We start from the raw sequence: 12,365 nt of genomic DNA, 5'->3' as shown, positions 1-12,365 counted from the left end.
TAAACTGTTACATGCATTTACTGTTATGCTTTACAAACAGGGCAGATGCCCAACGAATGTTTTCTGGTTAATGAATTTCTTACAGTCCATATACCAAATTTAGATACTTTATTCACAGGAGAGAACCTCAGGCCCTAACTCAGCATATATTTACTCTTAATTCAGACATCTCTGGCAGTCTCAGTTATCTGGTTTTGGTACATCAAAACAGATTACAGAGAAGAATGGGTTATAAGGAGCAGATGAGCTCAGAGAAACTAAAAATTGACAGCTTAACACTAAGAGGAAAGGAAGACCACAAAAGCCACTTCACAACTCAAAGAGCACAGCAGGGCAAGGTGGCCTACAAGTTCAGTGCAGCCCACAAGCCTTAAGAAAAACTTGCATAACAAAGCCATAATTATTTTTCCCAATAATGATTCAAAAATCAAACATTTTGGTTCTTAAAGGTATAATCATAAAGTATCTGGGAAATTCATTTATGTGGAAAGATGCATTCTCTGATGATAGGAGAAAATACAGTATCCCTGTGTTTGTTTTCATACATGATACCCGAGGCTACATGGGGAACTTTAGCTTTGTGTTCGAACTTCCACAGACCATGGAAAAATAAACATCTTATCCCAAGTCCATGGTTCTCAAAAAAAAAGTAAATATCTTAATAGACTCTCATATATTTATGTACTTAACATTGAGCTTTTTGTTCTGCTGTATTATTACTTCACCACATTAACTGGCATGACTCATGGATTAGTAGAACCTGAGTTGGCAAATTTATGATTTTGTGATTTCCTAAAATCATTGCCATTTCCACACAGCAAACAAAAATCTCATGTACGGAATTTGAATGTGATGAGTGGAGCAGTCAGTGGTGAGCTTACCTCTGCAATGCTCCGGAACTGCTTGATCATCTCTGCTAGCTGGAACTCCGTGTTGTTCCACTGGTCTCGAAGTTGACTGATTCTCTTGTCAACTGACTCTTTACTTTCCAGGTTAGTTGTGCGCAATAACTTTTCCCCAGTTTCCAAGGTCAGTGAATAGGTAGTCTGCCATCTCTGAAAATGGATTTCTTTATTCTAAACAAACAAACAAACAAACAAAAATCCTCAGTGATCTGCTTAAGTTTCTAATGTGATTAAAATGTGATTGTATATCTTTATTTATGTTTCCATCAGAGCTTTTCTTAAGTGTTAAAATAGATACACATTGGACAAATATGGCCAGAATGCAGACACACATGCTCATTCACAACAAAAGGTAATGTTTTACATCAAGCAGACAAGCATACTACCAAATGAGGTGTTCTTAAAATAATTGCCAAAGATTGGCGAGACAAGATCCTTAGTATAATGATTAGAAGCACAGAGAAATATTTAAAGTTATTATGGGCACACAAACATATCCACCAATGTATGCACTAAAGGCACAGCTTTAAACAATTCTATCTGAATGTCACATAGGCATCCTTAAAAGAGATTTAAACTAGCTATTTATAATACAAAAATGAAGTAAAAACCTTTTAGTTGATTCATAGTTCCAAAAGCATTTGGTTTCCGGGGAAAAAAATTAAAGTTTTTTCTGTTCTAAATGTGAGTTCCCTCATCTTCAAATTTCTCAAGGAAGACATAATATAGGCATTTTCCAAAATGGAAGCTGACAAACAACAGAGCACTAATTTACAAAGGCATTTTGGAGAGGATGTGAGATTGTCCAGATACAAAGGGGGACAGCGGGATGTGCCATCAGGAGACGCACTCCAGTAAGAGACAGCAACTCAGTGACCACACCAGCTCCACATGCTTCTTTCCAGCATTTGAGTTGCTGGACTTGGCTACCTGGATAGAAGACCCGGTGTTCTCTGAGTCTTTCCTGATGTGGCATCACTACACTACACATCAAGATGCTTCAGCCTTTTAAAACCTAGACTCCCCCCTTGGTTTGGCTTCTTCTTCACCTGCCACACCCAAACTGTTAGTGAGTCTTATAAACTCTACCTGCAAAAATATCCTTTTTAATCTCCACTGAGATCACCCTTGTCTTAGCCATCATAACAACTCTCCAGAACACTGAAATAGCTTCCTAACTAGTATGGCAAACTGTTGTTCTCATAAAATGGCCACAACAATGTTCTCAGGCTCACATGTTCTTCCAGAGCACTCTTTATCAGTGAGGTCTCTGTCTCTTCCTCTTGAATTTGTTGGCCTTGATTATTAAAAAAGCATGGCAGAAGTGATGTATGTGAATCTTGTGGCTGGATCTAAATGGGCATACGGCTTGTTCTTGGGACATGAGCAGTGGGAGCTATGAATCACTTAAGAAGTCTGGCCACGGAAGCCCCCAAGTGGCAAAACATGGTGAATAACATCCAAGGAGCCCCAGTTGTCCCAGCTCCTGGCTGTCTGAATCTTTCCAGCTTAAAGGGCAAGCCATGAAGAGTCAGTGATTCTGCAGATAACACGAGCCCCAGCCACCACCTCGCTGAAACTGCCTGACCTAAGCAGAACCACCTAAGGGTGCCCTGTCATGCCTAGAACCATGAGAGAGAATATGACTGCTGGTACGTGGTGAGATGCGGGGATCCCTACATTTGTTTGAGTACATTTTCCCATTTATTTACTAAGTTGTCTGATTGCCCCATGAGAGTGGAGATCTTCTTACTCCACAGAATATGCACTTAGGATAGTGACTGACACAGAGAGGGCACTCAGGTAATATTTGATGGCTGGATAAATGAGTGAGGAGAGCATAGGACTTCAGAAGGGTGGTGTTTTGTTCAGCTGTTCACTTTTGTGAAGAGTGGCTCTGGAGCTCCATGAAACACGCCCAACTACTTCCTCTAATCCTGTGCTCATCAAGCAATTTCCTGATGGAAATCTTTGTTGCCTGGATGAATTTGCCCTTCAAGAGTAAGCAGGAATGCTTCTGTAAATTACTATGAGGATGGTCAGTTTTATACATTAATTAGTGCTTGGTGGTGTGAGTCTGTCACCCCCGACTTCTAATCCAGTCACTCATCTCAACTCCATGTCTCCTCCTCCCATGGCCCAAGAGAGCCTCACTGTTCCTGCACGAAGCATAAGATGGGTTTCTGATCCCATAAGCTAGGGACCCCAGGCTGCGCCTGGATCACAACATCATAAAAAACATAAAACCAGAGGAGACCAAACGTCTTGCAAGTGACAACCGCTTTGTGGCTCTCAGACTGCTCCAAAACCCATCCTACCTTTAGCTCATGGATCAGACTTCTGACTTGGTAGAGGCTGTGGCGATCCTGGCCCTTCACTGCGCACAGCAGGTGACTGGCATCACTGATGAAGTGCAACAAGTCCTCCACGGACATGGTGAAGTATTGCCACTGCCTCACCAGCCTGGCAACGTCCCCCTTCCTCTGCCGAACCCCCCGGGCAGCGCTCTGCCACCGGTCTGCCAGCTTTGAGAATTTTGAAACAAATTCTGGTCTGGGGAAAACCAGATGGTTAGAGAATCTTGACATCAACATATAGAAAGAATAACTATCAATAGGGAATAGAAACTCAGACTCACTATTTATATGTACAGTTTACATGGAAACCTCCCTTACTTCTGAAAACCTGAGCACTATTCAACTTAACCATGATGGGAGCTGTGGGGGGGCGGAGGGTACAGCATACAGGTTGGCAAAAGGGGCTTGGCAGACAGTATTTGCACATAACCTGATATTTTGCCAGCACACATGACAGCCATTCCCTTAAAGAAACAGAAGCTGTTTAACATCCATTATGCCAAATGCTGCATATAAAACTAGAAATCGGATCAGCAGGAGACATATGGACAGGTAGATGCCTTGTAATGCTATTGATTACTTGAGCGTGGACTTGATATAACTTTAGCAATGAAGAGCATGCTTATTTCAACTACTTAGCTAGTTCTCTTCCAGATAACTAATACCCCTCATGTGAGCAATAAGGTCTTTATTATGGTAAGTCATGCTTTTTGCTATACTGGTCACACTGAAATGAGCTTATCCTTCTGGGATCAGCTTGGAGAAAGAAGATTCAGAGGTTTATGGGTGGTGATGTGGAAGGAACCCAGTACCTATCAGGACATTTAAAATGTATTTAAGTGGCCAGGCAACCTCCAGGTTACCTGCCATGTGTTCTAGCTGCGTGAGCAGCTCTCGTGGCCCTGGCAGGCTGGCAGCAGGGGCTCTGCTCAGCTGAATGTCGCCACCTAGCGGTCCAACCCCAGGCACACAGCAAGGGGACAAGTCCCTTCTTTCACAACTAGGACACTGCTACCTCTTGGGAACAGGTATACTTTAAAAATTATTTTTTAAATAGCAAAATGTCATAAGGATGAGGACAGAGAGGGAAACATACTATAGAAGAATCAGGTGGAGTAAAAACTTAGTTTACTACACTTACATGGGCAGTTTCAAAAGCTTACAGACTGCTAACCCGTACGCTGCCACGGAGAAGAGAGCTACCAACGAACGGCCACATGCAAGACCTGCTGCTCATACACAGGCAGGCAGTGGCCCCCTGGCGGTCTGTCACCCAGCGGGGCTGCAAGGTGCACCAAGGCACGTGGCGCCCAGGTGATGGAGATTCTCAGGGAGGAAGACCTGCCCCACCTACCTGCACTGCCCTCCAGGTACCTGGAACCTTCAGCAGCCCCAGGCAGCTTACCTCCTCTCTATTTCTGTTGTGTCCAGGAGTTGTAAGGACTGGATGATGTAAGAATCAGCAATTCTTTGGTTTATAGAAACTTCTGCTTCTAACATCTGTATATGAGTCCAAATATAAAATATCATTTTATAAACCTAGAACTTACATTTCCTATTAAAATCTAAGCTCACAGAGGAAAAGGAATGATTAATTTTTAAATTATTTGAGCCAAAATGTAAAAAAAAGTTCAACTATCACATCAATCTCACCTGTGAATATAATCTTAGAAGAGATAGGTCTAATAATAACTACATCTAACTCCCATTTATTTGGCATTATTTGCTAGACACTGTGAACAACACATAGCATCTCGTTATTTCTCAACCTCAGGACTTAAGTTCATTACCATTATGTATCCACTTGAGGAGAGAGGAAACTAAGGTACAAAGCGGTTCACTAACTTGAGGTCACTCTGCTTTTTGGCAGAGCCAATTTCATTTTCTTTGTATGATGTTAATGGAATAATGTAGACTTAAATCAGTTTATATTAAAAAATTTTGGTAAACTAATCATGGACACTTTCTTTTAATTTTATTTTTTTGAGACAGAGTCTCCTTCTGTCACCCTAGGTAGAGTGCTGTGGCACCACAGCCCACAGCAACCTCAAATTCCTGGGCTCAAGTGATCCTCCTCCCTCAGCCTCCTGAGTAGCTGGGACTACAGGCACCTACCACAATGCTTGGCTAATTTTTCTTTAGTAGAAATGGGGTCATCTTTTAGTAGAGATGGGGTCTCACTCTTGCTCAGGCTGGTCTCAAACTCCTGAACTCAAGCAATCCACCCTTCCAGAGTGCCGGGATTATAGGCATGAGCCACTGCACCCGGCCTTGTGGACACTTTTTAACTGTGGGGTCCATTTATAACCACCAGGAATATTTTCAAATATGTATCAGCATAAGAATGAGGGGAAACTCCTCTGTGAAATGATTAGTGATGAATTTATAACTATACCAGGTATTTCAACACTGTAGAGAATTATTCAGTGAAAATGCAAAGATGAGTGGGTACTTTAACATGCTTTTGGTAGCAAAGTTGCACAAGAAGCTTCTGTGAACTGCAGAAAATCTAGATGCTGTCATCAATAAAATAGAGCAGTGCAACAAAACATTGAAATTTGTAAAATGTAAGAATTTATGAATAATCACTTGACAACTGAATGTGCTTAAAGACATCCATTCTGTATTTAGAGATTGGTAGGTACTCTCTGTATTTTATTTAAATCTACCTTCCCCCACGGTGAGTGGAGCAAGGGTAGCAGAGAACACAAGTTTACCTCATAGGTTTTCTGCTGCTCCAGAAGAGCAGGAAGGCTGCCGGCAATATTCACTTTGAGCATCTTTTCCATCTTCTCCAGAAGTTGGGCCCACTTTTCACAGCAATAAAGAAACTTTTCATTCAATCCAATTCCCTGAAGCTCACTACACATAGGTTTAAAACAAACAAAACACATCCATATGACCATGACATTCCTGAGCTGAAGTTGTTATTTTACTGGGAAAGACGGGATGTTCTGACCTGCACCGTTCCAGTGCTGTGGCTGTGGCCCGGATCCACTGCCGGTTTAAATTCTGCAATGTCTTCACCGCTACGTCACTAAGTGGGAGCTTGAGGCTCACTTCGTTCAAATGTTCAATAGCAGGCGATTGGGCTGACAGTGCCAGCACATGATTCTATTTAAAAAAATAAAAATTAGAGTACAGAGTTTTAGGTGCCAATAAGATATCTAGATGATAAAAACCCCACTTTATCTCAAAGATGAAGGAAAACTGGGCTTCGACAGGCAAATGACAGACACTTAGTTAGTGCTGGAGCTGGGCCTGCACTCAGCTCTGTTGATGCTATACATTTTCTAGAAGACCAACCTGCACACATGACTAGCCCTAAACAACCCAGGAAACATAAAGCGATCTTAAATTTTGTCTTTGAAGAACATAGAAAGTGGGCTTTTTTAAAAAAAGGACAACTTCTGGACCATTTGCTATACCAACAACTTGATCTTCACAGGTCAAACATAGAACAATGAAAATGTGATCCTTAAAATAACCCTAGCAAAGCATGGTATTTGAACACCCATATTTTCATAGAACGTGAAACCAAAAGAGAGCAAAGTCATCAAAAAATTTTTTCCAAAAGATATTCCAGTCATAGCCGCTAACTTAACAATATGTCAAGCAAACATCCTTAACAACATCCAACTTGTCACAATAGAACTCTGTGGTAATATTCTAGGTCAGGGTCAGCACACTTTTTCTATAAAGGGCGAGATCATAACTATTCTAGGCTGATGTGGGCCATATGCTTTTTGTAACAACTATTCAATGCTGCCCTTGAAGCCTGAAAATGCTCACAGACAAAAGGGCATGGCTGTGTTATAACAAGATTTTATTGACAAAATTGGCGGTGGACTTGAATTTGGGCAGAGTGCTTCAGTTTGCTGTCTGCTGATCAGGTTAAGGATATTGATTCTTAGGAGTTGCAAGATCCAGAATTATTTCTTTCATTCATCTCTATTTACTAAACTAAACTCACTAAGGTAATAAAGAAGGAAAAATGCATAATTTTAATAGGGTGTTTTACTTTTGATATTAAACTAGTCAGAAAAATTCAATTAATCACAACAGTCAATTCCCTAGGTTATTCTGGTTCACTGATGCTAATTAGTAAAGACATCAAGATAAAAAAGTTATACTAAAAAATTACTCTGGCATATTACTAAAACAGATCCCTACATTGTCCTAGTTTTTCTAGACCTTAGGGAAAATCAGATAATAATGAATAGCATATAAATGACTGTGCTCAAGAGTTACTTGATGCAAACAGATTCTATAATCTAATAGTAATTAGATTATTTTTAGCGTATGGTGAGTCTAAGCCCTTAGGAAAGATAAATATTGGCAATACCAGGAATGAGTCAGGATTTTCTTCTTTTTCTTGCTGGTAGAATCTATCCAAATTCTCTTCTTCATGCATAATAAGACCTTTTAAAGACTCTAGCTGGTCCCCAAAATCCTTAAACTGTGAGAGAACAAACTAGAACAAGAGAAATTTTTGTTGGAAACTATTTTTAAGTCCATATAAAACAGAAAGAAGCACAATCTTCGGAGCTGGTAAAAGTTCAAGTTGTTTTCAATCCCAGCAGCTCATTCTTATCTCAAATATTCATAGATAAATATTCAGAAACCCCTTGGGTTTCACTCTGTGTGTGCATTTGAGCCTTCCCAGATACACAGATCACCTGCTGGAGAGGACCACACAGAGGAAGCTCAGGGAGTACTTGGCTTTCTCAGCCCCACTGGTTAAACACTCTTTTTCCTGCTGAGACGAGACGTTAACAGCCCCGTGGCCTTATCTGTGGTGACAGCTTATGCACTAACAGCTTTTTTTTTTGAAACAGAATCTCACTGTGCTGCCCAGGGGCTAGAGTGCCATGGTGTCATAGCAACCCCAGACTTCCTGGGTTCAAGAGATCCTCCAGCCTCAGCCTTCCCAGTAGCTGGGACTATAGGCACCTGCCACAATAGCTGGCTAATTTTTCTATTTTTAGTAGAGACAGGTCTCACTTTGCTCAGGCTGGTTTTGAACTCCTGAGCTCAAGGGATCCAACCACCTTGACCTCCTGGAGTGCGGGGATTACAGGCATGAGCCACTGTGCCTAGTCACTAATGGCTTTTTAAAAAGGGAATAAAGAATACAACAAATAGACGTGCTCTCAGCAGCTAATTCTATGACTGAATTACCCCACTTGGAAATCCAAATGACTGTGAGATCTGAACAACGTACGAAATGTGATACATACAAGGTCAGACAACTCATCCTAGAAAAAGTGTTACATCTCTCACTGCTGAGTGTCACCATGGTCACTAGATGAGCAAAGGGAGTACTCTGAAGGTGACTAAAGTGATACTTAGCAATGAGGTATTTGTACTTTTTCTAGGATGAGTTTATTAATTGTCTGACCTCATATATCACTTCTTAAACGGATACGTTCAATAAAAAAGAAACGGTTCCGAAAAGCCTGCCCATGTGATTGAAGCTTAGATCCTATATGTCTGGGGAGCCCCAGCCTGTGGTTTCCCCAAAGAGCAGTCCCCAAAGCATTTATACTCTGCTTCATAGGGTGGTACGCAAGTGTCTGAAACTAAAATTTGAATGGAAAAATAAGATGAACCTCAAATTCATTTGCTTTCACAAGCAGCATCTTTTCCAAATAAGCAGCCCTCTGGAGGGAGTGCAGGTGACCAGGGAGGAGCATGTGTGTGCCAGACTCTGTGGGTTGTGGGAGTTGTTCCAGAAGACAGGAATTTTGGAGAAAGGATTCTTTTGTCTTCTGCACATCATGCTGCAGCTCCTGGAGAAGAAAAAGGGATCACGAAACACGCCTTCCTCCTTCCTCACCACCATCCCCCATCTCCGCTGCTCCAGCAACACCTAGGAGAATTTGTGCCCTGAAATTGTGGGTGTGGCTTTTGCTATAGTTTATTTTAAATAGCTGAAAAGGTTAAGCTTTCTTTCCTTTTTTTGAGACAGAGCTTCACTCTACTGCTCAGACTAAAGTGTCATGGTGTCAGCCCAGCTCAAAGCAACCTCAAACTCCTGGGCTTGAGTGATCCTCCTGCCTCAGCCTACTGAGTGGGACTACAGGCACTGGCCACCACACTCCACTAAGTTTTTCATTTTTAGTGGAGACTGGGTCTTACTTTTGCTTAGACTGGTCTCAAACTCCTGAAATCAATTGATCCTCCCTTCCCAGCCTCCCAGAGTGGCTGAGCTTTCTTTAAATGATGGACATGCCTAGTGCTGTTTGGAAATCTGTCAGTTTAGAGCTAAAACTGACCACTGACCAATAGAGTTGAGGCTTCTGGTCTACAGAAACCAGAGATACCCTTGGGCAGATTCATGTGTTTATATTTCTAATTACCTAACACTTTAAGGATCTACTTTCATCCATTTCAAGAATCAATGCAACCCTGTCTCCTACCACAGAATTTCTGATAGAAATGGATTCACTTGCAGAGACTATAGGATCTCGTTAGTCAAGCTGATTGTGGGGCTACTGGGGAATTACTGCGTGGGTTTAATTTCTGGGTTGTTTGTTTTGTTTTTAAACAACAGAGCAGGTAAATGTAAATCAGAGATGCAGATAAATCTGTTGACTTCTTTTTTTGTTTTTTTTGGAGACAGAGTCTCACTATGTCACCCTCGGTAGAGTGCCGTGGTGTCACAGCTCACAGCAACCTCAAACTCTTGGGCTTAAGTGATTCTCTTGCCTCAGCCTCCCAAGTAGCTGGGACCACAGGTGCCCGCCACAATACTGGGCTATTTTTTGGTTGTAGTTGTCATTGTTGTTTGGCAGGCCTGGGCTGGGTTTGAACCCGCCAGCTCTGGTGTATGTGGCTGGTGCCCTAGACGCTGAGGTACAGGTGCTGAGCCAACCTGTTGGATTCTTCTTGTCTCTCTAATCAAATTGGTTGCTACTTTTTGATTTGACCTATAGTACCAGAAGATACAAAATGCATCTATTCATCCAGTTGAAAACTAAACAGTATTCCTTTTCTGGGCATTTTTAAACATATTCTAAAAATCACTATCCCCACAGAAAAGGTGCCAAGTCCGTGATCACTGCCAAAGTGGAGATTCAGCATGTATCATCCTTAGATGATCACAATCAGTTGAGACACTTTGGATTATTTACTTCAGACTTCATAGGAGACTTTTAATTTAGAGATTTTGCTGCTCTAATGAAAGGGTAGACCTGGAAGGAGACAGTGTCAGGTCCTGACCCAGCTGCCTGCTGCCTGAACCTAGCCTCTGAGCTGCCACCTGGTCCTCTCAAACCCACATAGCTCAGTCGTGGCACCTGTCCTGATCGACCTCTCTGTCCTGTGGTCTGCTCATCCCTGTCTATTGGGCTTATTTGGCCTTGGTCTCTCAATGGGCTTTGTACTCACCTTTATGTCCGTGAGGGCTGGGGGAAGGATCTCTGCCAGATTGTTTCCAGACATGTTGATGTTTGCAAGCTGTTGAGACTTTGCCTCCTGCTGCTCTAGCCGTGCCGCGGCTTCAGCGTGAGCGGTGTTATATGCCTCCCAGAGCTGGAGCAGGCTCTGGGCCTTCTGCAACTGGTCTGCAATGTCTTGGTTTACCTGGGTCCACCTGTCAGCACAACACAAACAGAACACTCATTCCATCCTTTCTCTGCAGCAAAAGTACTTGTGCACGCTCTACTGGAAGGACCAGTGACAGTGCAATCCACACACTCTACTGAGAGTTGCCAGCAAGTGGATCATTGAAAAGATGCTGTTAAATGGTTGTTTTGTTGTTTTTTTTAATTAATGCAACCACTATTATATAAACAGAAATCTAAATTAGTCTATTTGCTTGACTTTATAATATTCAACAAAAACTACAACATTTGTGATTGGCAAGAAATATCTATTTTACTTATATATATATATAAATTCAATCACTATTATATAAACAAATCTAAATTAGGCTATTTGCTTGACTTTATAATATTCAACAAAAACTATAAAAGTTGAGATTGGCAAGAAATATCCATCTCCCACAAAGAGAGAAAAAGCAGTGAATTGTATAAAACATCTCCATATAGGAGAGGTCTGGGTTATAGAGCATGTCCTTAAATATACTTTATTTAAATTGTGTTTATATAAAATAAAATTTCTTTTTCTTTTTTTTTTTTTTTGATTTTGGCCAGGGCTAGGTTTGAACCCACCACCTCTGGCATATAGGACCGGCGCCCTACTCCTTGAGCCACAGGCGTCGCCCTAAAATTTATTTTTCAATAACAAAAGCAACATATTCCTTATACAAAACTGGAAATTAATTATTTAATTTTTTTTTTTGAAAAAGATAATAACTTTTTAAAAAATACATTTATGGGGTACGAAGTGCTGATTTCATATAGAATTTGGGGGGAGGTCAGATCAAGGGAGGGTAGATGGTGGGATCACACCAAATTATTTTATTTTATATACAGACTATAGTCTCTTGCCTCTCTTTCCCATTTAACTTTTAAAAAATTTATTTTCTCATGTTATTAATAAAGAAATCAGTAAACTTAACTTTATTTTTATAGATATATATTTTTTGAGACAGAGTATCCCTCAGTCACCCTGGGTAGAGTGCCGTGGTGTTGTAGCTCTCAGTCACCTTAAACTCCTGTGCTCAAGTGATCCTCTTGACCCAGGCCTTCTTAGTAGCTTGGACTACAGGTGCCCACCACCACACCTGCCTAGTTTTCCTATTTTTAGTAGAGAGGAAGTTTTGCTCTTGCTCAGGCTAGTCTCAAACTCCTGAGCTCAAGCAATCCACCCACCTCTCCCTCTCAGAGTTGTTTATGGCAATGTGACACCTGAATTCCTTTAACTACAAACTGCGCTGCCCTGTGTTTTGAGGGCGGCCCTGATACTGTGCGTGTGGACACATAAACATGCTTCCATGTTCCTTCTTACCCTCCGGCCTCCCCTTCCCCCAGTAAGGACAGGACCAAAGGCTGAGGACATGACTGCACGGTATATAATTTGGTGTCCCTTATTCAATACTTGTTCAAAGTGGACCTACAGAAGAGGGGAAACCTGCACAAAGAAAGCGTGAAATAGGCCCTCAAAGTAGCATAACTCTTCGCTGTCTCAAGTAAAT

General features: G+C 41.5%; 1 protein-coding gene across 5 annotated transcripts in view; it reads right to left on the bottom strand.

Moving 5' to 3' along the window:
* The window catches only part of SYNE2 (spectrin repeat containing nuclear envelope protein 2), a 424,477-nt gene that overhangs the window by 51,228 nt on the left and 360,884 nt on the right, over positions 1–12,365 (bottom strand). For all 5 annotated transcript variants that reach the window (XM_053601260.1, XM_053601261.1, XM_053601264.1 and 2 more), the window contains 8 exons: positions 10,655–10,859; positions 8,875–9,054; positions 7,608–7,736; positions 6,222–6,376; positions 5,980–6,124; positions 4,668–4,762; positions 3,224–3,458; positions 882–1,076 (listed from right to left, as the gene is read on the bottom strand). In XM_053601260.1, coding sequence (XP_053457235.1) covers positions 882–1,076; positions 3,224–3,458; positions 4,668–4,762; positions 5,980–6,124; positions 6,222–6,376; positions 7,608–7,736; positions 8,875–9,054; positions 10,655–10,859 — 1,339 coding nt within the window. The remainder of the gene's footprint in view (positions 1–881; positions 1,077–3,223; positions 3,459–4,667; positions 4,763–5,979; positions 6,125–6,221; positions 6,377–7,607; positions 7,737–8,874; positions 9,055–10,654; positions 10,860–12,365) is intronic.

This window comes from Nycticebus coucang, chromosome 9 (genome assembly GCF_027406575.1).
Source record: "Nycticebus coucang isolate mNycCou1 chromosome 9, mNycCou1.pri, whole genome shotgun sequence".
Lineage (NCBI taxonomy): Eukaryota > Metazoa > Chordata > Mammalia > Primates > Lorisidae > Nycticebus > Nycticebus coucang.
The sequence above is the reverse complement of the archived record's forward strand: the minus strand, read 5'-3'. Positions and strand labels throughout refer to the sequence as shown.